The sequence below is a fragment of the Scyliorhinus canicula genome, chromosome 5, assembly GCF_902713615.1.
Source record: "Scyliorhinus canicula chromosome 5, sScyCan1.1, whole genome shotgun sequence".
Taxonomy (NCBI): Eukaryota; Metazoa; Chordata; class Chondrichthyes; order Carcharhiniformes; family Scyliorhinidae; genus Scyliorhinus; species Scyliorhinus canicula.
Window position 1 is genome coordinate 158,977,000 of NC_052150.1, and position 27,988 is coordinate 159,004,987.

Genomic DNA, 27,988 nt, shown 5'->3' on the forward strand with positions numbered 1-27,988 from the left:
GGGGGGGGGGGCTCTTCCGCCTCCGCCATGGTGGCGGCTGTGGCGGCGGAAGAAAAAGAGTGCCCTCACGGCACAGGCCCGCCCGCCGATCGGTGGGCCCCGATCGCGGGCCAGGCCACCGTGGGGGCACCCCCCGGGGTCCGATGGCCCCCCCCCCCCCCCGGCCAGGACCCCGAGGGCCCGCTCGCGCCGCCAATCCCGCTGGCACCAGAGGTGCTCCAATTCCCGCCGGCGGGAGAGGCCTGTCAGCGGCGGGTCTTTGGCCCATCGCGGGCCGGAGAATCGCCGCGGGGGGCACGCCGATTGGTGGGGCGTGATTCCCACTCCCGCTGATTACCGGGTGGCGGGGCGTGATTCCAGCTCCCCCCAATTCTTGGGTGGCGGAGAATTCCGGCCACGGCAGGGGCGGGATTTACGCCGGCCCCGGGCGATTCCCCGACCCTGCGGGGGGTCGGAGAATTCCACCCCTGCTTTTAAGCAGATTGCAGGTTTTTCCAATTCTCAATTTTTCTATATTTACAGCATCTGTTTTTCCGCCTTCCCCAAATACTTTTTATTTTTAAAAATAAATTCAGAGTACCCAATTATTTTTTTTTCTAAATTAAGGGGCAATTTAGCGTGGCCAATCCACCTAATCTACACATCTTTGGATTGTGGGGACGAAACCCATGCGCAGACAGGGAGAATGTGCAAACGCCACGCGGACAATGACCCAGGACTGGGATTCGAACCTGGGTCCTCGGTGCGTAGGCTGCAGTGCTAACCACTGTGCCACGTGCTGCCCTATTACCCAAACACTTTTTAAAAAAACATGTTTGCTTCTTTTCGCATTTTTAATTACTGAAGAAAGGCCTTGCTTAAAATTTTTACATGTCTCTTGTCTCCATTGCTGTTGGCTGATCTGTATTTTTTTCTACCATTTTTTGTTTTAATTGATTATCTGGTCATTTTTTACTCGAAGTCGGAGGCTGTCCAATATTTTAGGATAAACTAAATAGGAATAATGAATGGCTGTGTTTGCTCGTGTCGAACTGATAAAGATTTGCAACAAATCTTTCATCACTCGGCAATCATTTCATTGGCCGTTATTTTAAATGCAAAGGAGCAGAATAATACATTTCCTTCAAGATACTCTTGTCAATTTTCCTTCTTATGGGGCGGCATGTGGCACAATGGTTAGCATTGCTGCCTACGGCGCTGAGGACCAGGGTTCAAATCCCGGCCCTGGGTCACTGTCCATGTCGAGTTTGCACATTCTCCCCGTGTTTGCATGGGTTTCACCCCCATAACCCAAAGATGTGCAGGTTAGGTGGATTGGCCACGTTAAATTGTCCCTTAATTGGGAAAAAAATTAAATGGGTACTCTAAATTTATTTAAAAAAAACAATTTTCCTCCTTACTCTTGTGAAATATTAGGAACTGTAAAAAATACCCAATTTCTAAAGATACATTTGCCTATATTCTGAAATTGGGAACTGTTGACAGTCATCTAATTAGGTCGTGGCTAATATGGTAATTACCTTTTTATTTTTCCATGATTCAACTTGTAGGTAGATAAAGTGGTTATAAACCCATACTTTGGTTTGGGAGCTCCTGATTATTCAAAGATACAGATTCCAAAACATGAAAAATGGCAGCGTAGTATGAGCAGCATAATGGAGGACAAGTAAGTATAGAAATAGACTAAATTTCAATTGAATGTCTGGAATTGCTGAAAACATGTTGGGATCTCATCGATATGGTTTGATAATTAATGTTGATTTGTATTTTGATATTAAAAACCAACTTGATATACATGTCAATGCCAACTGTTAACAGCGCTGCACAATATTTAGGAATATTTTTATTGAAGGCATTTTTAATATATACAAAAGCTAAATCTAGGCAACGGGTAACAAAACTTACAATCCACCCCTGTCACCCAAAGCCCACCTCCTTTTTACCCTTCCCAATAAAACAAAACTCCCCCCACGCTTCAATTCAGTTTAAAGAAGTCGATAAATGGCTTCACTTCAGGGTGAACCCCTCACCCCTCTTCCACTCCCAAATATGGTCAACTTAACTTTTTCCAGGTGCAAATATTCGGCCAGGTTGCTCACCCTTACCCTCGCTTTTGGCGGCTCCGAGTCCCACCAACTCGACAAAATCTGTTGAAAGAGAAAATGCTGGAAAACTCAGCAAGTCTGGCAGCATCTGTCGGGAGAGAAAAGAGAGAAAATCTGTCTCCAGGCTATCAGGGGGCAAAGGCTAAGACATCAGCCTGTCTCCCCACCTGTACTCTTGGATCGTCTGACACTCTGAATATCACCACCTCCGGTCTCTGAGCCATCCATCTTAAAAACCCCTTCCAAAACCCCTTCGGACATGCTGAAAACATATGCGCATGGTTCGCCAGCACCTACCTCATCTAACCTTCACCCCCCGAAAAGAACCAGCTCTTCCTCGAGACCGTCATGTGGGCTCTGTGCACCACCTTAAACTGGATGAGGCTTAACCTCGCACACGATGAGGAAGCATTCGCACTCTGCTCCCAGCTCTTCCTCCCACTTGCGCCTGACCTTCACAGGTGCACCCTCCCCATCCACCAGCTCTGCATATATATCCGCCACTCTCATCTCTCCAATGTCAAGTTCGGACAACAGCTTGTCTTGAAGCACCAAAGGTGGCAGGTCTGGAAAGGACGGCACCTCTTTTCTAACCGATTCCCTCAACTGCAGGTACCTGAACCTATTTCCCTGAGGCAATTGATACATCTACTCCAGGCCTACAAACTTTCCTGCCACAGACAAGTCCCTGAAGTACTCTATCCCAATCTGCTGCCACCCTCAGAACCTCGCGTCCGTCCCTCCGGCGCAATTCTATGGTTGTCACATATCGGAACCCACAGCAACATGCCTTCCAGTCCGAAGTGTTGCGTACTCAACGTTGATACCACTACCGGCTCATGGAGCACCTGAACGGCAGGCATGCCAACAACGTGCTCTCAAACTGGTCCGCCTACACGCCCTCCCCCCAACCAATGTGATGTTTGTTTGCTGCCCAGTAGTAATTCAACATGCTCGGCAAAGTCAGGACCGTCCCTCCCCCTCCCCTCCCCTCGTCAATCCCTTTCCAGAAACATCTTCCTCACCCACAGGGCTTTCCCTGCCCACATGAACCTCAATCGTCCTGTTCACCTTTCTAAAAAAGGACTTGGGAACAAAGATGGGGAAGTTCTGAAATACGAACAGCAACTTGGGCAGCACCATCATTTTCACTGTCTGTACTCTCCCTGTCAAAGATGAGGGCAACACATCCCATCTCTTGAAGTCCGACTTCATACCCTCCACCAATCACGCCAAATTCAACTTCTGCAGCTGGGCTCAACTCTGCGCCGCCTGTATCCCAAGATAGCGAAAACTCACCCCCACCACCCAGAAAACAACTCCCCCAGCCTACTCCTTTGCCGCCTGACATTTATATGGAACACCTCGCTTTTCCAAACGCCACAGGTCCATCCCTGCCATACATTCCTTGAATCCCATCAACTCTTTCGCAGTCGGGACAGCACGGTGGCCTAGTGGTTAGCACAACCGTCTCACGGCGCTGAGGTCCCAGGTTCGATCCCGGCTCTGGGTCACTGTCCGTGTGGAGTTTGCACATTCTCCCCGTGTCTGCGTGGGTTTCGCCCCCACAACCCAAAAATGTGCAGAGTAGGTGGATTGGCGACGCTAAATTGCCCCTTAATTGGAAAAAATAATTGGGTAATCTAAATTTAAAAAAATAAAATAAAAATAAAAAATAAAAAACTCTTTCGCAGTCGCCAAAATCTTCAGGGACCTAGGGCACGACCGTCTAACCTAGGATCCAGAACCATATTGAAATCTCTACCATAATCAGCTGATGTGTGTCCAGGTCCGGAATCTTCCCTAAATCCTGCCTCAAAAAATCTGTGCCATCCCAGTTTGGTGCATGAATATTCACTAGCACCACAGACGTCCCCTCAACTTCCTGCTAACCATCATGTATCTGCCCCAGGATCAGCTACAATACTGTCGACCTCGAAGGTCACCCTCTTGTTGGCCAGCACTGCCACCCCATCTTCTTCATATCCAACCCTGAGTGGAACACCTGACCCACCTACCCCTTGCTCACCCTCGTCTGATCGTCCAGCTTCAGGCGTGTCTCCTGACGAACCATGACGTCCACCTTCAAACTCTTTAAATGTGCAAAAACACGTGACTGTTTAACAGCCCGTTCAGCCTCTGTACATTCCACGTAATCAACTGAGTTACCCCCCCCCCCCTGCCAGTCAGCCATGTCCCTTTTTTACCTAGCTTCTCCCACCATCCAGCATAGAGCCCTCGACCTTCTGAAGTGCCAGGCCTGCGCCTCCAGCCTCTGCTCCACACACTCGACAGTTACCGAAAGCGGCTCCACCACCTCAGCCAGATCCTCTGAGGCCTCCTTCTTCTGCTGCTGAAACTTGTTCAAAAGGTTCACTAGCTGCTCTGCAGATCACTGATGTGGAGATGCCGGCGTTGGACTGGGGTGAGCACAGTAAGAAGTCTTACAACACCAGGTTAAAGTCCAACAGGTTTGATTCAAACACGAGCTTTCGGAGCGCAGCTCCTTCCTCACCTGAGGAAGGAGCTGCGCTTCGAAAGCTCGTGTTTGAATCAAACCTGTTGGACATTAACCTGGTGTTGTAAGACTTCTTACTGTAGATAACTGGGCGGGCAACGATGCCCAGCGCCTTCTGCCATCTTTTTCTTTGTTGCACCTTGATTATTCTCTCCCCACCAGAGAAGTATTTCAATCATTCAGTGCGTATGCACCATTCGCCAACAAAACATCCCTCAAATCGGGTGGGGAAAGACCACAAATTCCACCTCGAGAGCGAGCCACCAAATGTGCAACTACTAAATCCATGGCTGTCATCGGAAGTCAACACTACACAATATCAAGATCAATATCTGCAACTAATTGGTGGCAGTACTAGTTCAACTGTAATTTTGTGGAAATATTGTGTGGGGGGGAATGAAGTTTTGTTCTAGCATCTCTATAATTAGGAAAACAAAACTAAATGTTATTTTCAGTGTGAATATGAAAAGGCTGTTGTGAATTAGCAGTAGTATTATTAGCTAACTGACCTGTTATGTTAAACATACTTTTTGTGATTTGCTTTCTCTGAAACTATTTGAATCCATTTTGTGGTGGTTTGAAATGTTGATGGTGGTGGAAGGATCAGGAAGATGCAAGCCGTTGATTGTAGGGGGACACAGTTAACGTAACCTAGTTGTTACTGAGGAAAGGAAAATTATGTTGCAAATCAACTCCAACTAACCTTGTACATTCTATTGGCTAATTTAAGAGTAGACGAGGCAGGTAAAAAGATGGACTAAAGATTAATTATTTTAACAAGTTGAATATTGAGGGAATGCTATATTGTTGGAGGTGGTATCTTTTAGATGTAGAACTATCTACCTCATCTACAAATGGATGTAAAAGATCCCATGGCACTATTTGAAAAGGAGATTTCTTGTGCTATGGCTGGAATTTATCCCTCAACCAACTGTAAGAGTCCTTCCTGTGTATTTCCTTTTTCCCCATTTATTTTATTGTTTTGGTCCGTGGATCAATAATTGGGATGTGCCTTTAAGTAGAGAGAAGAAAGCAGAAGAAAGTTTAAAACAGCATGCTTGCCAGGGTACTGTATTCTCAGGCTTTGTGTTTGGGAGAAGGAGAAGCCAGACTGTTTGGCACCAAGTAGAAGGACGGAACCAGTTTTGGAGGGAATCCATTTGGTTGGTTAACTGGGGACCAGTGGGTTGGCCAGGGATAGTGTTCTGGCTGACAACAGTCAGTGATTGGTTCCCAGAGCCTTCCAGAAGTGATCAGGCCTCAGAAGTGAAGGGAGCTGTTCTCTGCCTGCTGTCTATTCGTGGGAGCTAAAGATCTTTTGCCAGCAGCTTATTCCTCTTCAGGGGCTGAAGTAAAATAGCTGGTCTATTGTTTTAAAATGCCAGTGTTGGACTGGGGTGAGCACAGTAAGAAGTCTTACAACACCAGGTTAAAGTCCAACTCATTGATTTCCAAAAAATAGATTCCAATAGGTTTGTTTCGAATCACTAGCTTTTGGAGCACTGCTCCTTCCTCAGGTGAATGAGGTTTCATCTCCGGTTTCACCTGAGGAAGGAGCAGTGCTCCAAAAGCTAGTGATTCGAAACAAACCTGTTGGACTTTAACCTGGTGTTGTAAGACTTCTTATTGTCGTGAAAGCAGTAAGTGTCTAGCATATCCTTTGCTGTGAACCTAAAATGATGCTGAGTCTGCAGGGTATGTAAACCACCTTGCCTGAGAAGATCATATCAAGCCTGGAAGAAAGGAAGTACAAACCAGAAGCCTGAACTTCAGAAAGACATTGACTGAACGTCATCCCTGTGAATCAAAGATCCCTATCTTTTTATTTTACTGATATTTTCTTTCCTTTTCCACCATCCTTTCCCATCCATGTGGTTTGTCTGTGTGTTTGTGTAAAGAGTAGGCCGATTTAGAAAAGGTGATGGGTTGAGAAATGGGTGGGAGATAGTCAGATATGTTTTCTGACTGTTTAATTAAAGATACTGTTCATAATAAAATGTCACTCATGTTTTAAAGTTACAAACCTGGTGACTGTAGTTTATTGGACTCAACAAAAGATCTCAGATATTTAAATAAATCTAATTTCACTGGTGTTGTGACTCCGGGTCAAGTGGTACTGTAACACAACACTGCTAAAACAAATCATCTATTCAAATATTTAGTTGCTTTTTTGGAACCTTGTTATGCATAGGTTGGCTGCTGCATTTTCTTCATTACAACTGACAATTCAGAAGTGTTTCCTTAGTTGTAAAGCATTTTAGGACATCCTTGGACCATTTATATTTTATATATATATATATATATATGTATGCCAGTTCTTTTTTAAATGGGGGGGGGGGGGGGGATGTTCAAAGGTTGTAAGGTAATATTAACTGATAATTTATTGGGAAAAAAACATTGATTTGAATTGTATACATGTCTAGTGACTTTCATTCTGAAAAGGTTTTTAAATGAATTTGATTTTTCTTTTAGGGAGCGACAGTGGGTGGATGATTTTCCCCTACATCGTAGTGCCTGTGAAGGTGATACAGATTTACTGAGCAAACTTCTAGACAGTGGCTTTTCAGTAAATCAGTTGGACAGCGATCACTGGGCTCCTATTCATTATGCTTGTTGGTACGTTGTTTGGCTTCAACCTAAACTTTGATAAGCTTTGTTTTACCACTTTTTTAGTTGTTAGCTTTAGATAAGGCCATGAATACAGTGTGTCACAAACTTCTATTTCCCTGATTTGTGCAGTGCATCATGTTTAAATAAAGGAGCTTACCATAGATCTTAGCTCGTGTTCCACTGCAGTGTGTTGCAATTTATGATGTTGCACCTTGCCTCTGTCATAAAGTTTACCAATCTTAGTGTATTGCAAGCATTAACTTGCATGTGCTGTACATACACTTAGCCATCTGTTTCTTGTCTTGATGAAACCATATCATCTGCTTCAATATTCAGCCAGAGACCACAAAGTATTTGGCTTAATTTCTGTATAACCAAATAAATGTCTCTGTATTAAAGTTTTACCGTTTTGTGGTTCCTAACTTTAAAGAATAGCTCTGGATCACATGGAACAGAGAAAGGTACAGCACAGGAACAGGCCCTTCAACCCTCCAAGCTTGCGCCGACCATGCTGCCCGTCTAACTAAAACTTTCTACACTTCCCAGGTCCATATCCCTCTCTTCCCATCCTATTCATGTATTTGTCAAGACGCCCCTTAGACATCACTAGTGTACCTGCTTCCACCACCTCCAGCAGCGAGTTCCAGGGACCCACTTGCCCTCTGTGTAAAAAGAAAACTCCCTCGCACATCTCCTCTAAACTTTGCCCCTCGCACCTTAAACCTATGTCCCCTAGTAATTGACTACTCCACACTGGGAAAAGGCTTCTGACTATCCACTTTGTCCATACCCCTCATAATTTTGTAGACTTCTATTAGGTCGCCCCTCAACCTCTGTCATTTCATTGAGAACAAACCGAGTTTATCCAACCTCTCCTCGTAGCTAATGCCCTCCACACCAGAAAACATCCTGGTAAACTTCTTCTGTACCCTCTCCAAAGCCTCCATATCTTTCTGATAGTGTGATGACCAGAATTGAACATTATATTCCAAGTGTGGTTTAACTAAGGTTCTATGCAGCTGCAGCATGACTTGCCATTTTTTATACTCAGTGCCCTGGCCAATGAAGGCGAGCATAACCGTATGCCTTCTTGACTACCTACTCCACCTGCGCTGCCACTTTCAATGACTTTTGGATCTGTACACCGAGATCCCTCTGCCTGTCCATATTCATAAGGATTCTGCCATTTAATCTATATTTCTCACCTGTATTAGATGCATTTCCTCACATTTGTCTGGGTTAAACTCCATCTGCCATCTCTCCACCCAAGTCTCCAACCGATCTATATCTTGCTGTATCCTCTGACAGTCCTCATCACGATCTGCAATTCCACCAACCTGTGTCGTCCGCAAACTTACTAATCAGACCAGTTGCATTTGCCTCAAAATCATTTATATATACTACAAACAACAAAGATCCCAGCACTGATCCCTACGGAACACCACTAGTCACATCCTCCATTCAGAAAAGCACCCTTCAACTGCTACCCTCTGTCTTCTATGACCGAGCCAGATCTGTATCCATCTTGCCAACTCTCTAATCCCATGTGACTTCATCTTCTGTACCAGTCTACCATGAGTAACCTTCTCGGAGATCTTACTGAAGTCCATGTAGACAGCATCCACTGCCCTATCTTCATCAATTATCTTCGTCAGTTCTTCCAAATACTTGATCAAGTTAGGGAAACATGACCTCCCCTTCACAAAGGCATGTTGCCTCTCGCTAATACATCCACTTGCTTCCAAATGGGAGTAAATCCTGCCTTGAAGAATCCACTCCAATAATTTCACAACCACTGATGTAAGGCTCACCGGCCTATAATTTCCTAAATGTTTCTTGCTACCCTTCTTAAACAAAGGAACAACATTAGCTATTCTCCAGTCCTCTGCAGTCAGTGAGGATACAACGATTTCTGTCAAGGCCACAACAATTTCCTCCCTTGCCCTCTTCAGTATTCTGGGATAGATTCCATCAGGTCCTGGGGACTTATCTACCTTGATGTCTTTCAAACCCCCAACACTACCCCCTTTTTGATCTGAATGTGACCCCAAACTAGCTACATACCCTTCGCCAAACTCATCATCCGCCAAGTCCTTCTCTTTGGTGAAACCTGATGCAAAGTATTAATGGACTAATGAACCCTTGAATAGCTCAGCTGGCTGGTAACAAACACCTTTGATTTCAAGATGATATTACACTTGAGCTGTTTCATTTTGTGAAGGTCAGAATTTTCGGTGATGTATTTTGATTTACTACATGTTCCATCTAAGATATTTGTAAACATTGAATTACATCATGGGAACAAAATGCTTGACCCAATTAGTCAAAGTTGGTGTTCATCTTCAACAATATTTGCCAGTTATCTTTTCATCACCTATCTTATCTAATCACGTCTGCTTCAATAAGGAATGCATCAATATTCAAGTATTAAGAAGAATGCAAAGTAAAACAATTCAACAGAATATTTTTCCCTGATGCGTAAAACATATTTTCTTCAAAGTAGAGAAGATTTTAGTATAATCTGACTAAAATTATATTCTTATTTAATACTCTTATTTAATTTTTTTTGTTTTGCCCATCAATTTGCTTTCTAGGTATGGAAAGGTTGAAGCTACTCGTTTCTTATTAGAAAAGGGAAAATGTAATCCCAACCTTCTAAACGGACAGCTCAGTTCCCCACTTCATTTTGCAGCTGGTGGAGGACGTGCTGAGATTGTGCAGCTTTTACTGCAGCATCCTGAGATTGACCGGGTACAGTTCAGATGATTTCTTAGCATCATCCTTTTTAAATCTTCATACAAACTAGAGTTGAAACCTACTCCTTGTTTGTGTTTGTCTTTATTGAAGCAGATTTACTGTGCTGATCAGGATATTGTTATTTGTTGCTTATTTTAAAAATAACACCAGTTGTATGATTGTATCTCATTGCTAATTTCAAAAATACTTGCAGGTTTTGCAGCTGGTGGTATGCCAGGATTGTGTCAAAGCTGAAAAAATGAATATGCTCAGATTTCCCTAGCTTTATTAAAGCATTGTTTTGCAGCCGGTGGTATGCCAGGATTGTGTCAAAGCTGAAAAAATGAATATGCTCAGATTTCCCTAGCTTCATTGAAGCATTGTTGCAGATGTAAATTGACACTGCACTATCAAACTGCTCATTGATTTATTTTATCCTTTTAAATTTCCTTTTATAGTAGTGTTTCTATAATCTTTTAGGCAATGCAGTGTACAAATGAACAGATAGTTCCATAACCTTGCTGTTGTAGGGAAAAATCCCTTGTGCCAGTGCATTCAAGAGGTCGAGTCTCAAGGCAAGGTTCAAAGCGTTTTTATTGTATTGTACAAGTTCTGAAGTCCTTCAGGGAGACCGACGCAGCCAGCTCCTAACAATGGCTTGACCACGGTGATCTCCGATATGCAGACGAGGTTCAATATTTATAGAGAGTACAAGCATTTGCAAGATTTTGGTGGGCTTTTGCCGTTTTACATTTGAATAGTACAGATAAATAGTACACATACATAATTTCCCGGGCTTCCTGACTCTGACGTCAATGTCTCGTATCTGCTTGGTTTTAATAGGTGTTCCCTTGACTTACAATGGGGTCCCATTATCTCTATGCTGTACCTTGATTAGGTGTTGAGTGTGGTTCCTGGGTTAACCTGGGAATCTATTGTGTCAGCCTCCTGTTTGATAGGATTTGTGTCTGTGTGTAAAACTAATCTAATCAATATATTTAATCCTTAGGTTTCTTTTGCCTGCCTGGGTCATTTTGGTTTTACAACATTTCATTTTATAACGTTTCATTTTATAAGTCTTAGTTTTAATCAAAATATATATATATATTTGCCCCACTGTCAGGGTCTTGAATCGCAGATATCCCGATGTTCTGGCCATGGTGCCGCTTTAAGATGCAGCTTCGAGCTGTTGCTAGGCAGATTTATAGATTCTCCATTTTGTTCGAAAAAGGTTTCTCAGCTGTGCAAAAATGGGATTCAAACGAATGCCCATCCCTTTACATCATAAATGGTGCCAATCAGTCCAATAAATGAAGAATGCTTTGATGATGTAAATATTAATACGAATCCAATATAGCCTTAAAAAATGTCCTACTTCATTGCTCTTCATTATTTTGTTGGAACAATGTGATGAACCTGTTGACAATTTCCAGTCCTACCCTCTTAACTGACGCAAATAGCTTTCTTGCAGTCTGTGCATAAGAAGAGCCAATCACAATAAAATAGCAAATTACTAACTAAATAGGGTGAAAGTATTCCTTGTTAAAACGCTATTTATATATCTTACAGTTTAGTGAATCAGAATGATAGGTTCTAGTGGTGGTATCAAGCTCTAATTTTAAATTGATTATTCTTGTTTAATGCAGGAGCAACATTATTGCAATGAAATATCAGATAGGTAACCTGATTCTCAATCCTGGAGTCTCAATCCATTAAGTGATGGTTGCCAAACTTGACTGGGTATCAGGGGAATGGGACAAGGGGATGCAGGGGGAAAGTGATTGATCATATTTGGTCAGTAGACAATCTGTTCAGATGCAAGTTTGGCTTCTGGAGGGTGAGTTGAGGAGCGTCATTTGGAACATCTGTAAAAATCGACAATCCTTAGTCTTCAGCGATAAAGAAACAAAATGAGATGAGAATGGGTGGGTTGATAGGTGATGGGCACAATTCAATAAGAAAGAACAAAAATAGACTGGCGTTTATAAAGAGCATTTTATGACTACCTGACATTTCAAAGCATTTTACAGCCAATGAAATACCATTCATAAGTATAATTGAGCAAAATATCAACGTACTGCATTATTAGACTGATCTACATCCTCAGTATACCACGAAGAAGGAAAATGAGGAATGCAGTTATGATGTGAAGTTACGAATGTCAGTATTTGGACCAGACGGTTGCAGAATGCTGAGAAGAATAAATAACGTTTCTGAAGCTACAGTACCAAGTGCAAAAGACAGAGAAGTCAGACTGGATCAGGACCAGGAGTTGAAGTAGCCACACTATGACAAGATGGAACTGTACAGCAAAGTGGTTGTCCAATTAATATTTAGTGTCCACATCTTATTGGTCACAATACGTAAGCAGCCAGAAATATTGGTCCCAAAACGCAAGTAGCCAGAAATAGACCACAGAATTAATGTCTGGAGCCTGAATAATGGTGTGGAAGAGGTTAATGAAAAGTTGTTGCCTGGCATGTAAACATCCCAGGGAAAGGCAACTGGGAATTGGGGTGGAAGAATGCACAATTTTTCCCAGAGTGAACAGCTATTCTAGAAAGTGGAGAGAGGGGAAAATGGGTGTATGGCATAATTATGTTGTATTGGTGAAAATCACATAATTCGATATGATTGAAGAAGAGATTGGGGTGGAAGGTGAGGACTGTTATGAGAAAAGGGGTTCAAAAAGGTGAGAACAGAGGTGCAGTCAAAAATACTGTCAAGGGCTGTTGAAGACTACCCTTGTGAAATGAGTCCAACAAAGGACAGGGTGGGGAAAGGTCATGTTGACAGAACAGCAGAGCACCCAGGGTATTGGGTACCAAAGAGAAAATGCTGGAAAATCTCAGCAGGTCTGGCAGCATCTGTAGGGATAAAAAAGAGCTAACGTTTCGAGACCAAATGACCCTTTGTCAAAGCTATAAGACAAAAAGTGGGAAATATTTATACTGTGGAGTGAGAATGAAAGATGAGTCATAGCCATAGGGTCATGAGTCATAGGGTATTGGGCAGTTCTTCCATATTTCAGGATTGGCAGACCTACATGTTTTCAGCATTTTACAATTCTATTACAGCCCTCTGCAGGTTTTCTTTTTCCGTTTCCTCTATCTTTTTGCCTTTTTTCCTTGTGTGGGCTGTGTCAACCATTTCCACCATTTGGATGTTCTTTTAATCTGGTTGTTGTCTTACTGAGATCTTTAATGTCAGATTCCATATTTCTATAACATTTATTTGCAGGTGATGTCCCAGAGGACTGGAGAATAGCCAATGTTGTTTCTTTGTTCAAGAAGGATAGCAAGGATAATCCAGGGAACTACAGGCCGGTGAGACTTGCGTCAGTGGTAGGGAAACTACAGGGGAGAATTCTTCGAGACAGGCTCTACTGCCATTTGGAAGCAAATGGAGGTATTAGTGAGAAGCAGCATGGTTTTGTGAAGGGGAGGGCGTGTCTCACTAACTTGATAGAGTTTTTCAAGGAGGTCACAAAGATGATTGATGCAGGAAGGACAGTGGATGTTGTCTATATGGACTTCAGTAAGGCCGTTGACAAATGTGAGGTAATGCATTTTGAAGGTCTAATACAGATAGGGAATATACAGTGAATGGCAAACCCTCAAGAGTATTGACAGTCAGAGAGATCTAGGTGTACAGGTCCACAGGTCACTGAAAATGGCAACACAGGTTGAGAAGGTAGTCAAGAAGGCATACGGCATGCTTGCCATCATTGGCTGGGGCATTGAGTATAAAAATTGGCGAGTCATGTTGCAGCTGTATAGAACCTTAGTTGGGCCACTCTTGGAGTATAGTGTTCAATTCTGGTCGCCACACTACCAGAAGGATGTGGAGGCTTTAGAGGGGGTGCAGCAGAGATTTACCAGGATGTTGCCTGGTATGGAGGGCAGTAGCTATGAGGAGAGATTGAATAAACTTGGTTTGTTCTCTCTGGAACGTAGGAGGTTGAGGGGGCGACTTGATAGAGGTCTATAAAATTATGAGGGGCATAGACAGCGTGGATAGTCAGAGGCTTTTTCTCAGGGTAGAGGGGTCAATTACTAGGGGGCATAGGTTTCCGGTGCAAGGGGCAAGGTTTAGAGGAGATGTACAAGCAAGCTTTTTTACACAGAGGGTAGTGGGTGCGTGGAACTCGCTGCCGGAGTGGGTGGTGGAAGCAGGGACGATAGTGACGTTTGAGAGGCATATTGACAAATACATGAGTAGGGTGGGTATAGAAGGATACGGACCCGGAGGTGTAGGAGATTTTAGTTTAGACGGGCAGCATGGTCGGCGTAGACTTGGAGGGCCGAAGGGCCTGTTACTGTGCTGTACTTTTCTTTGTTCTTTGTCATTCAGTCGTTAACTCTGATTGGAGTATGCACTATTTTACTTATCCTCCTCTCATACATTGCCAGTGTATTTCCTGTGTATTTCCGGACGCATCTGTTTTGGCTTTACAGTAGTTTTATTTTATTTGTAGGATCTGAGCATCGCTGACTGGGCCAGCATTTATTGCCCATCACTAATTGCCCTTGAACTGAGTGGCTTGGCAGGCCATTTCAGAGGGCATTTTTTAAGAGTCACATGTTGACCAGACTGGGTAAGGATGGCAGATTTCCTTCCCTAAAGGACATTTGGGAACCAGATGGGATTTTACGACAATCAACAAGGGTTTCATGGTCACCATCATTAGACTTTTAATTCCCGATTTTTCCAAATTGAAATTTCACCATCTGCCGTGGTGGGTTTCGAACCCGGGTCCCTCAATGCATTACCCTTCGTCACTGGGTACTAGTCCATTGACAATACCACTACGCCACCATCTCCCCATTGGCTCCATTTAAAGCACTAGTGCCTTCATGCCCATGTGGTTGCCCTGTGTGGCTGTATAAAAATAAAGCCGATGTCAAAGTTGCTATCACCGTTCAGCTTACTAATCATTGGACTCAAATACATTTCTAGTTGAGTAACTTTTGTAAGAATCAAATTTTAATAATAGGACTGTTTCAAGCAATACTTTGCATATTATGGTGAAATTATTTTATCCTTGGTAACTATTCCAGCATATTGTGGATCAACAAGGAAGAACAGCACTGCAGGTCTGTAAAGAGAACAAACAGAATGATTGGGAAACAACAGTACGACTACTTAACGATGCATTGAATAAGCCAGTAAGTTCATTTGCTGAGGCTTTTTTAATTGAAGAACACAAACCTGCAGATTTCCATCAGTGTTGTGCATGTATTTAAAAGAATTGAACATTAAGTTGAATTAGCAAAGTACGTATTTTTATTCAGTTGTGCATGTGTCTATGTGGTATTTATGGCATGTATTTGTATTTTTATTCGTTAAGCACCTCCTTTTTATATATATACAAAAACAATTCATTCATTTACGGGATGTGCATGTCGCTGGCTAGACCACCTAGTTGCCCTGCCAAAGCTGGTGGTGAACAGACTTCTTGAATTGCTGCAGCCCCATGGGTGTAGGTGCACCCACAATGCTGTTCGGGTGGGTGTTCCAGGATTTTGACCCAGCAACAGTGCAGTAATGGCGATATATTTCCATGTCAGTATGGTGGGTGGCTTGGAGGGGAACTTCCAAGTGGTGGGGTTCCCAGGTATCTGCTGCTCTTGTCCTTCTAGATCAGGGGTGGGCAAACTACGGCCCGCGGGCCGCATGCGGCCCACCAAGATCAAGTCATAAAAAAAAAATTTTTTTTTTTTTAAAAAAAGGTTAATGGGGGGGGGCTGTTGGGTTACTTACTGGTATAGGGTGGATATGTTGACTTGAGTAGGGTGATCATTGCTCGGCACAACATCGAGGGCCGAAGGGCCTGTTCTGTGCTGTACTGTTCTATGTTCTATATGAGGCGCCCAGAATCATAACCGGGTGAAGTAATTATTTTACTTAATATACTATGCGGCCCTTTAAAATTGTGAATTTCTGAATGTGGCCCTTGCACGGAAAAGTTTGCCCACCCCTGTTCTAGATGGTAGTGGTCGTAGGTTTGGAAGGTGTTGGCATCCCCTGGGGGGCTCGAAAAGTTTTTAAAAAACACAATTTACTCGAGTTCAAACCAACCTCTCTTTTTTGGGGGGTAGTTTGAGTGAATATGGGAAGAACTTGCCTGTCATCCATGGCAAAGAAAAGTGTGGACTTTTCAGTAACTGAATTTGAATTACTAAAACACATGTTTCTAAATTTGTTAGACATTCACCGAGAAATAGCTGATGTAAATGCTGGATTTGTTGATCTAAATTATTATTTTTTTAATATAAATTTAGAGTCCCCAATTCTTTTTTTTTCCCATTTAAGGGACAATTCAGCGTGGCCTATTCACCTATCCTGCACATCTTTTTGGGTTGGGGGGTGAGACCCATGCGGGAATGTGCAAAGTCCACACGGACAATGACCCAGGGCTGAGGTTGAATCTGGGTCCTCGGTGCCGTGAGGCAGGAGGGCTAACCGCTGCACCACCGTGCTGCCCTGTTAATTGAAATTAAACCTAAGTTATTGCTGTAGTCAAATATATATAAAATTGTAATACACTTGATAAACTTTTTAATAATTCTCTCAATATACGTATTGTGGATTTTCAAAATAATGTAAGGATTTCTAGAGGTCGTTAGTAAGCAATACGTTAGTCTAAAACAAGATCTTTGTATGGATTGGGTATTCATGAATAGATGTAAAGGATTCTAGTACCTCACTAAAAGCATCTGGTTCCTGGAAATTAATTATGGTGATAAATACAGTTAAAACACTGATCTATTCGACAAATTCTTACTATGTGAGCAGAATTCTATGTAAAATTGTGAATTGTATCTGCTCTCAAAATTCTAATATCACAAGGATGTTCCATGTTTCACTGGAAATGCTTTTGCAAATTTCACCTTTCACCTTGGAATTGACCTTGTGTTGGAATTTAAATGAAGAAGTAAACATTTAAAGTTCATTAAAATTTTAATTTTAATTTTTTCTGTTGAATCATCAGTATGAGAAAATTAGAATTTACCGTACTGATGGGTCTTATCGTGCTGTTGAGCTGAAGCATGGCAACAATACCACGGTGCAGCAGATTATGGAAGGCATGCGGCTGTCACAGGAAACACAACAGTACTTTACAATCTGGATCTGCTCTGAGAACCTCAGTAAGACACATGATAAAGTGATTTTGTATTTACATAATTGATCTTGTATTAAATAATTGTTTTTCGCTTTCAAAATATTAAAATATCAGCTGTTGGTGAGAATTTAATTTTCAATTACATTTTTAATATAAGAAAATAAATGATGCAGGGGGCCTCACGGTAGCATGGTGGTTAGCATCAATGCTTCACAGCTCCAGGGTCCCAGGTTCGATTCCCGGCTGGGTCACTGTCTGTGTGGAGTCTGCACGTCCTCCCCGTGTGTGCGTGGGTTTCCTCCGGGTGCTCCGGTTTCCTCCCACAGTCCAAAGATGTGCGGGTTAGGTGGATTGGCCATGCTAAATTGCCCGTAGTGTAAGGTTAATGGGGGGGATTGTTGGGTTACGGGGTTACGTGGGTTTAAGTGGGGTGATCATGGCTCGGCACAACATTGAGGGCCGAAGGGCCTGTTCTGTGCTGTACTGTTCTATGTTCTATGTTCAGCCGTATTAGTGGGGAAATTTTTAGTGCAGGTTTTCAACTGCAAATCTAATTGGAGATATTGTTTTCCAATTTTGAATTCATCTTTTCACTATTTTCATTCTCCTGTTGGATTACATCACATTCTCGATACAAGGGAGAACAAAGAACAATACAGCACAGGAACAGGCCCTTCGGCCCTCCAAGCCTGTACCGGTCGTGATACCACCCTTGGTCAAAATCGTCAGCACTTCTTAGTGCCGTATCCCTCTATACCAGGGGTGGGCAAACTTTTCCGTGCAAGGGCCACATTCAGAAATTCACAATTCACAAAGGGCCGCATAGTATATTAAGTAAAATAATTACTTCACCCGGTTATGATTCTGGGCGCCTCATATAGAACATAGAACAGTACAGCACAGAACAGGCCCTTCGGCCCTCGACGTTGTGCCGAGCAATAATCACCCTACTCAAGTCAACGTATCCACCCTATACCAGTAAGTAACCAAACAGCCCCCCCCCCCCCCCCCCCCCATTAACCTTAAAAAAAATTTAAAAAAAAAATAAAAAAAAAATTTTTTTTAATTTTTTTTAATTTTTTTTTTAATGACTTGGTGGGCCGCAGAAATACCTTGCGGCCCGCGGGCCGTAGTTTGCCCACCCCTGCTCTATACCCATCCTATCCATGTATTTGTCGAGAATGCTTTTCAATGCTGTTAAGAACAAAGAACAAAGAAAATTACAGCACAGGAACAGGCCCTTCGGCCCTCCCAGCCTGCGCCGATCCAGATCCTTTATCTAAATCTGTCGCCTATTTTCTAAGGATCTACTTCCCTCTGTTCCCTGCCCGTTCATATATCTGTCTAGATGTATCTTAAATGATGCTATCGTGCCCGCCACTACCACCTCCGCTGGCAAAGCATCCCAGGCACCCATCACCCTCTGCGTAAAAAAACTTTCCACGCATATCTCCCTTAAACCTTTCCCCTCTCGCCTTGAAATCATGACCCTTTGTAATTGACACCCCCACTCTTGGAAAAAGCTTGTTGCTATCCACCCTGTCTATACCTCTCATAATTTTGTAGACCTCAATCAGGTCCCCCTCAACCTCCGTCTTTCCAATAAAAACAATCCTAATCTACTCAACCTTTCTTCAAAACTAGCACCCTCCATCCCAGGCAACATCCTGGTGAACCTCCTCTGCACCCTCTCTGAAGCATCCACATCCTTTTGGAAATGTGGCGACCAGAACTGCACGCAGTATTCCAAATGTGGCCTAACCAAAGTCCTATACAACTGTAACATGACCTGCCGACTCTTGTACTCAATACCCCGTCCGATGAAAGCAAGCATGCTGTATGCCTTCTTGACCACTCTATCGACCTGCGTTGCCACCTTCAGCGTACAGTGGACCTGAACTCCCAGATATCTGTACATCAATTTTCCCCAGGACTCTTCCATTGACCATATAGTCCGCTCTTGAATTAGATCTTCCAAAATGCATCACCTCGCATTTGCCTGGATTGAACTCCATCTGCCATTTCTCTGCCCAACTCTCCAATCTATCTATATTTTGCTGTATTCTCTGACAGTCCTCCTCGCTATCTGCAACTCCACCAATCTTAGTATCATCTGCAAACTTGCTCATCAGACCACCTATACCTTCGTCCAGATCATTTATGTATATCACAAACAACAGTGGTCCGAGCACGGATCCCTGTGGAACACCACTAGTCACCTTTCTCCATTTTGAGACACTCCCTTCCACCACTACTCTCTGTCTCCTGTTGCCCAGCCAGTTCTTTATCCATCTGGCTAGTACACCCTGAACTCCATACGACTTCACCTTTTCCATCAACCTGCCATGGGAAACTTTATCAAACACCTTACTGAAGTCCATGGGCGCGATTCTCCGCAAATGCGGCGAGTCGTAAAGGCTGCCGTGAAACTGGCCGTGTTTCACGGCAGCCTCTGCGCCCCCTCCCGGGACCCAATTCTCCCCCCCCCCCGGGCGGGGCTAGCAGCGCAGCCCCGTGAAGCACGGCATCGCGGGCTTAGCGACCTTCGCTAAGCCCAAGCTTCACGGCGGCTGACGCGCACGATGACGTCAGCCGCGCATGCGCGGGTTGGACGGCTCCAACCCGCGCATGCGCGGATGACGTCATCACATAGATTCGTCAAACCCGCGCATGCGCGGGCCGTCATGCCCCTCAGCCGCCCCGTGGACTGATCCTGCGGGGCTGCGGAGGAACAAATAGTGCGCGGGTATCGGACCTGCTGCCCGCGATCGGTGCCCACCGATCGCAAGCCCATGCCACCCGTGATGCGGCCGTGCCAATCGGTGCCATGGTTGTCCGGGACGGCACTTTGCGGCTGTTTTCACGAATGGTGAGAGCAGGTGTGATTGCGTTCGTGAAAACGGCCGTAAAGGCCTGGGAACTCGGCCCATCGGCCTGGGGAGAATCGCTGTTCGTCGTAAAAAACGGCGAGCAGCGATTCGTGTCGTGGGGGGGGGGAATAGCGGGAGGGCGGGAAAATTGTCGGGAAGGCCCTCCCGCTATTCTCCGACACGTCGTGGGCAGCGGAGAATTGCGCCCCATGTATATGACATCTACAGCCCTTCCCTCATGAATTAACTTTGTCACTTCCTCAAAGAATTCTATTAGGTTTGTAAGACATGACCTTCCCTGCACAAAACCATGCTGCCTATCACTGATAAGTCTATTTTCTTCCAAATGTGAATAGATCCTATCCCTCAGTATCTTCTCCAACAGTTTGTCTACCACTGACGTCAAACTCACAGGTCTATAATTCATCTGGATTATCCCTGCTACACTTCTTAAACAAAGGGACAACATTAGCAATTCTCCAGTCCTCCGGGACCTCACCCATGCTCAAGGATGCTGCAAAGATATCTGTTAAGGCTCCAGCTATTTCGTCCCTCGCTTCCCTCAGTAATCTGGGATAGATCTCATCCGGTCCTGGGGACTTGTCCACCTTAATGCCTTTTAGAATACCCAAAACCTCTTCCTTCCTTATGCCGACATGGCCTAGAGTATTTAAACATCCATCCCTAGCCTCAACATCCGTCATGTCCCTCTCCTTGGTGAATACCGATGCAAAGTACTCATTAAGAATCTCACTCATTTCCTCTGACTCCACACATAAATTCCCTCTTTTGTCTTTGAGTGGGCCAATCCTTTCTCTAGTTACCCTCTTGCTCCTTATATACGAATAAAAGGCTTTGGGATTTTCCTTAACCCTGTTCGCCAAAGATATTTCATGACCTCTTTTAGCCCTCTTTATTGCGCGTTTGACATTTTTCCTACTTTCCCGATATTCCTCCAAAACTTCATCAGTTTTGAGTCGCCTCGATCTTGTATATGCTTCCTTTTTCATCTTAGCTCGTCTCACAATTCCACCCGTCATCCATGGTTCCCTAATCTTGCCATTTCTATCCCTCATTTTCACTGGGACATGTCTGTCCTGCACTCCAATCAACCTTTCCTTAAAAGACTCCCACATTTCAAATGTGGATTTACCCTTCAACAGCTGCTCCCAATCCACATTCCCTAGCTCCTGCCGAATTTTGTTATACTTGGCCTTTCCCCAATTTAGCACTTTTCCTTTAGGATCACTCTCGTCTTTGTCCATGAGTATTCTAAAAGTTACTGAATTTTGATCGCTATTCCCAAAGTAATCACCGACTGAAACTTCAACTACCTGGCCGGGATCATTCCCCAATACCAGGTCCAGTATGGCCCCTTCCCGAGTTGGACTATTTACATCCTGCTCTAAAACACTCTCCTGGATGCTCCTTACAACTTCTGCTCCATGTACGCCTCCAACACTACATGAGTCCCATTCAATGTTGGGGAAGTTAAAATCTCCCATCATAACCACCCTATTGCTCCTACATTGTTCTATAATCTGTCTACATATTTGTACCTCTACTTCACGCTCGCTTTTGGGAGGCCTGTAGTAAAGTCCCAACAATGTTACTGTACCCTTCCTATTTTTTAGCTCTATCCATATTGCCTCAGTGCTCGAATCCTCCATCGTGCCCTCCTTAATCACAGCTGTGATATCATCTCTGACCAGTAATGCAACTCCTCCACCCCTTTTACCTCTCTCTCTATCCCTCCTGAAGCATCTATACCCTGGGATATTTAGTTGCCAGTCTTGCCCTTCCCTCAACCAAGTCTCAGTAATACCAATAACATCATATTCCCAGGTACTAATCCAAGCCCTAAATTCATCTGCCTTACCTGCTACACTTCTCGCGTTAAAACAAATGCACCTCAGACCACCTGTCCCTTTGCGTTCATCATCTCTTCCCTGTCTACTCTTCCCCTTAGTCACATTGAGTTTATTATCTAGTACCTTACTGGCTTTAGTTGCTGCCTCTTTACTGACCTCTAACTTCCTAATCTGGTTCCCATCCCCCTGCCACATTAGTTTAAAACCTCCCCAACAGTGTTAGCAAAAGCACCCCCTCGGACATTGGTTCCAGTCCTGCCCAGGTGTAGACCATCCGATTTGTAATGGTCCCACCGCCCCAGAACCGGTTCCAGTGCCTGCAAAATCTGAACCCCTCCCTCCTGCACCATCTCGCAAGCCACGTATTCATTCTGACTATTCTTGAATTTCTACTCTGACTGTCTCATGGCACTGGTAGCAATCCTGAGATTACTACCTTTGAGGTCCTACTTTATAACTTATCTCCTAACTCCCTAAATTCTGATTGTAGGACCTCATCCCGTTTTTTACCTATATCGTTGGTGCCTATATGCACCACGACAACTGGTTGTTCACCCTCCCCCTTCAGCATGTTCTGCAGCCGATCTGAGACATCCCTGACCCGTGCACCCGGGAGGCAACATACCATTCGGGAGTCTCGTTTTCGACCACAGAAACGCCTGTCTACTCCCCTTACGATTGACGTCCCTATGACTATAGCCCTGCCAGTCTTTTTCCCGCCCTTCTGTACAGCAGAGCCAGCCACGGTGCCACGAGCCTGGCTACTACTGCCTTCCCTTGGTGAGTCATCTCCCCCAACAGTATCCAAAACGGTATACCTGTTTTGGAGGGCAGTGACTGCAGGGGACACCTGCACTGCCTTCCTGCTCTTTCTCTGCCTTTTGGTCACCCATTCCCTGTCTCCTTCACCAATCCTAATCTGCGGTGTGACCAACTCACTGAACGTGCTATCCATGACCTCCTCAGCATCGCGGATGCTCCAACGTGAGTCCACCCGCAGCTCCAGAGCCTTCATGCAGTCTAACAGTAGCTGCAGCTGGACACACTTCCCACACATGAAGGAGTCAGGGGCATCGGCCGCATCCCTGAACTCCCACATTGAGCACGAGGAGCATAACACGGGTCTGGGATCTCCTGCCATTTTTACACTTTACCTTAACTGATTACAAATATAATCTCAAATAATGAATAAGTGAAAGGAATAAGGATTGTACTTACCAATCACAATACTTACCAACACACGAAGAGTTAAATTTCTCCCAGCTACTGCTAATTGGAGCACTTTCCTTACCAGCCAATCAGGTCACTGCTTTGCTGTGATGTCACTCTTCAAGGTAAATTTTTAAAAGAGGTAAACTTACCTTCCCGACAGACCCCTGGCCACTGCTCCCGCCGAAAATCTGAAGACCGATGCTCCTTATCACCAGTCTTTTTTTTGGTTAGAGGAGGAGAGTGGGTGGGAGACACTACACGTGTCATGTCTCGGGTTCAGGTATCTGCTTCCACAACATCCCCTGGCAACGCATTCCAGACACTCCCATCCTCTGTGTAAAAAAATACATTTTTAAAAATCTGCCACTCGTGTCTCCTCTAAACATTGCCCCACGGACCTTAAACGTATGCCCCCTAGGGCAGCACGGTGGTGCAGTGGGTTAGCCCTGCAGCCTCACGGCGCCGAGGTCCCAGGTTCGATCCCGGCTCTGGGTCACTGTTCTTGTGGAGTTTGCACATTCTCCCCGTGTTTGCATGGGTTTCGTACCCACAACCCAAAGATGTGCAGGGTAGGTGGTTGGCCACGCTAAATTATCCATTAGTTGGAAAAAATGAATTGGGTACTCTAAATTTATTTTTAAAAACTTATGCCTCCCAGTGACTGATCCTTCCACCCTGGGAAAGAATGCATGCATCCATTCTATCCATGCCCCTCATAATCTTGTAGACCTTCATCAGGAAGAATTAACTAGCTTAGCTTTGTCTATATCCTTTTTCTTGGCCTGGTCCTTTGTGCTGCTGCTGGAGATACTATCCAGTGTCCGCTTGAAGCACTCTCATGTCAAATACAGTACCAGCCATCTTGAGTGAGATTAGGGTTCATTTTGAGGTGTGCCAGGATAAGATTGGATAGGTTTACCAGGATAGGCTTGAGATCACTCAATCACATTTTATTTTTGGACCTTAAAACCAACAAACAGAGATAATGTTCATCCCAGCAGCCTGGGCTAGATTTTAATCAAGTTCCCAGAAATAGAATGCCATTGTTTAACCCATTTGAACCATGTAGCTCTCTCATTTCTGTCTTTCTAAGTAATATTTACTAAGTTTAATGTTAATACTCTGCCACATTATATCTAGATTATTTTCCTATTTTCTTTTTATGTAGGTTTGCAGCTCAAACCATACCATAAGTCACTACAGCACCTGCGAGACTGGCCAGAAATAGTTGCAGAATTAACAAGCCTCGACCCTCACTTGGAGAAACCACAGCTTTTCCTGCGTAGGGATGTTCGGCTTCTACTGGAGACTGAAAAGAAGGTTAGTACTAATACTTTGATAACTACAAAGTTCTTTAAATGTGCGAAACGCATGTTTATCAAGCCTTATTATTCATCCACTGCCGAAAATAGCTTTTAGTCATCATATAGTAGTCATACCATCATTTAAGGAGACCGAAATTGGATTTAAACTAGTGTGTGAGGATGGTTTTGAATCCACATGTCTGTTTATTGAAGATTCAGTTAAGCCACAGTGAAAATAAGTGATCACAGTGAACTGTTTATTGCAGAAGTGCTGGCTTTGATTATATTTGTCAAACCTGTGATGAATAAAAGAGAATTCCATTGTATTGCAGCTGACAAAAGAGCCCACAAAGCAATTTCTGAGAGTTTGTTTTCAGTGGGAAATGTTCACAAGCTACTTTTTAAATTTGAAAACATTATGGTGGAATTTACTGGCTGTTCATGCTGACGGAATATTCCGGTCCCACGCGTTTCCTGGTGACTAGGGGTGCAGCCAATGGGAAATCCATTGACAACGGCAGGACCAGAAAATCTCACCGGTGGGCTGCCACTGCCGCCGAAAAACACTGCGGGTTGGTCAGTAAATTTCACTCATAATGTATTGATCGCAGCCAGCAACACGAGAGAATAATGACCCCGACTCTTAAAGGTGACTAAAAAATCATTCATGCCTTTGACTTGCTTTTTCTGTTCTCCAAGCCTCAGGCACTGGCTGTTTTGTCATTTTTCATGTATGAACCTGTGAAAGCTGGCAGGTAATTTGAGTATTGGGACAGTGAGGAATCATCACTGCTCTAATTGATATTCTGCCATCCACACATATGCACTTTGTGGTAGTGTTGTAAACCAAAGTAAAGCTTGAAACTACAATTATTTCATCTACACATGCTGATTGTGAGGTCTCTGTTGAACTCGGTTACACATCACAGACCTGGGGACTAGTTGATCTGTATTGTTCACTTCTAGAAAAGCAAATTAGTGCGGATGCTGGAATCTGAAACCAAAAGAGGAAAGGCTGGAAAATCTCAGCAAGTCTGGCAGCATCTGTAGGGAGAGAAAAGAGCGAACGTTTCGAGTCCAGATGACCCATGCCGGTGTCAGCACGTAGTCTCAGAATCGGAGAATCCAATCCCCTAAATATGGACTATGAAGCAGAATTTAGTGATGCAGGATTGTCTCCCTGATTTACAATTAGGTGTTGATAATAGAGGCCATGTGTGTTGGGCAGGGATAATTGGCAGGAGAGCCATTTACATTGTTCTTGTTCTTTTTGGTGACAGTAACCTTATAACATAGGTTGAGCCCTGGCAAAAGGTGGATTGCTTCTTACTATGCAAGTGTTATCTCCTGACATGAATTTTATTTAGTGCACGGCTCATTGTATATGTGCACTTTGTTTATGCATGTAAACATATATATTTTAACTTGTTTGTTCAAGGTGGATGATCCATTGGCTATCCTTATTCTATTCGATGAAGCACGTAGTAGCCTGCTGAAAGGGTTATATCCATGTGCTGACACTCAATTGATAACGCTGGCTGGTCTCCTCCTCCAAATCATCTATGGAAATTATGAGAGTAAAAAACATAAGCAGGGATTCCTCAAGTGAGTACATTTTCATTGTGGCCATCATTAGCAGGCCAGCATTGGTTGCTCATGCCTAAATGCTACAGCTGAGTGACTTGCTCGGCCATTTCAGAGGGAAATTGAGAGTCAACCATGTGCTGTGGGTCTGGAATCACATATAATCCAGATTAGAACAGTACAGCACAGAACAGGCCCTTCGGCCCTCGATGCTGTGCCGAGCATTGTCCGAAATCAAGATCAAGCTACCCACTCCATGTCATTCTGGTGTGCTCCATGTGCCTATCCAATAACCGCTTGAAAGTTCCTAAAGTGTTCGACTCCACTATCACACCAGGCAGTCCATTCCACACCCTAACCACTCTCTGAGTAATTGGGTAACAACAACCGATTTTCTTCCCCAAAGGAAGGACACGGGTGAGCCAGATGGATTTTTAGGACAATCGATGATTGGTCACCGTTACTGAGAATAGCTTCAATTTCAGATTTTTTTATTAATTGAATTTAAGTTCCACCAGCTTCTGTGGTGGAATTTGAACCTGTGTTCCCAAAGCCTAATCCTGGCCTCTGGAATATTAGCCCAGTGACATTGCCACTGCAGCACAAGGATTTCAGTTTCAAGGTTTTTAACAGATCTCTCTATTCTGTGTCTCACCTTTTATTTTAATAGTATGGGTGAGAAACCTTTCATTATTTAGATTTATAAACAGACATGTCACTCTTATGATTCGCTAAATGGGAAGCCTATTATTGCCTATCTGAATTGTTAGACCGTTGATGTTATGAATGGAAGGGAAAGTGACTCCCCTGTGTTTGAAGGTAACAAAACACAAGATGGCCTTGCTTTTTGATTTGATGATCTCAACAACTGCAGTAAACAACATAGAGCACCATTAATCTGTTGCAGGATAAATAGTTTGTGGTGTGTCCCAATGTAGCTACACTGAGGACTGAGATGATGGCTTGAACCTCAAAAGTGAAACTAAATGGTTTATTAGCACCTTAAGCTGTTGATGCCTTGAGATATCTTTTTAAATGTTGTCTTTGTAGAATGTTTAAAAAAAGAGTTTCTTACAGTACTTAAATGTTGGTTTATGAAAGCAGTGACAGTATGTGACAGCATTGGAGAGAGAATACAGGGATTCACAAGGATGACTACAGAGATAAAGAACTGTAGCCGTGAGGATAGATTGGAGATGTTGGAATTGTTTTCTTTGAAGAAAAGAAGACGGAGGGGACATTTGATAGAGGTATTCAAGATCCTGAGGGATATGGACAGGGTAAATAGTGAGAGACTATCCCCACTGAAGAGAGCATCAAGAACTAGAAGGCACAGATACAAAATAATTGGCAAAAGGAGTAAAAGTGATGCAGGGAAAAATATTTTCACCCAGAATGTGGATGGAGTCTGGAAAGAAGCTTGTACGATTGAATGGGGATGCTATCTGAAAGGAAATAAAATGCAAGGTTACAGAGGTACGGCAGGGGAGTGGGACTAGGTAGAATGTGTTTTGAGAGAGCCAGTGCAGACTCCAAGGCCTTCTGCACGGTAAAGATTCTGTGATTCTGAGTACCACAGGATTCAACAAGTAAAGATAACAAGAGTTTGTGCTCAGTGGAAATATAATTCCAATATACCATACAGTAGTGTGATACTGTGACATAACTGCCACCTCTAATGTCTAACCTTAAGCTTAACCGAAAGAAATGTTTAGGAGAAAATAATCTGTTATTATTTGGAAAAAGTCATGGTGTGCTTTTCTAAAGTGTTAAAGTGCTAATTTGAAAGTGCCCTGTCAGCTTTTTTAAAAGTATTTTTATTCAGCAAATTTTCAACAATTTTACAAAACAACCCCAAACAAACCCTAAGCAATCAACAGTAACCAACTCCCAAAAGTGGATGATGAACAAACCCCCCCCCCCCCCCAACCTCAGCGCAAACTTCACCAGAGTTAAAAACTCCAGCAGACACCCCCGTCCCTGTCACGCCAAGGCACAGGGTGCAGAAGCTGACGTCCGCCCCAACAAGGCCAACCTGGGAGCAATCAGCGA

The 27,988-nt window shown here is 43.8% G+C and overlaps 1 protein-coding gene across 4 annotated transcripts in view; it reads left to right on the top strand.

Moving 5' to 3' along the window:
* The window catches only part of krit1 (KRIT1 ankyrin repeat containing), a 75,287-nt gene that overhangs the window by 38,324 nt on the left and 8,975 nt on the right, over positions 1 to 27,988 (top strand). For all 4 annotated transcript variants that reach the window (XM_038797912.1, XM_038797914.1, XM_038797913.1 and 1 more), the window contains 7 exons: positions 1,551 to 1,666; positions 7,096 to 7,239; positions 9,828 to 9,984; positions 15,030 to 15,137; positions 16,964 to 17,120; positions 24,217 to 24,368; positions 25,791 to 25,957. In XM_038797912.1, the coding sequence (XP_038653840.1) occupies positions 1,551 to 1,666; positions 7,096 to 7,239; positions 9,828 to 9,984; positions 15,030 to 15,137; positions 16,964 to 17,120; positions 24,217 to 24,368; positions 25,791 to 25,957 (1,001 nt within the window). The remainder of the gene's footprint in view (positions 1 to 1,550; positions 1,667 to 7,095; positions 7,240 to 9,827; positions 9,985 to 15,029; positions 15,138 to 16,963; positions 17,121 to 24,216; positions 24,369 to 25,790; positions 25,958 to 27,988) is intronic.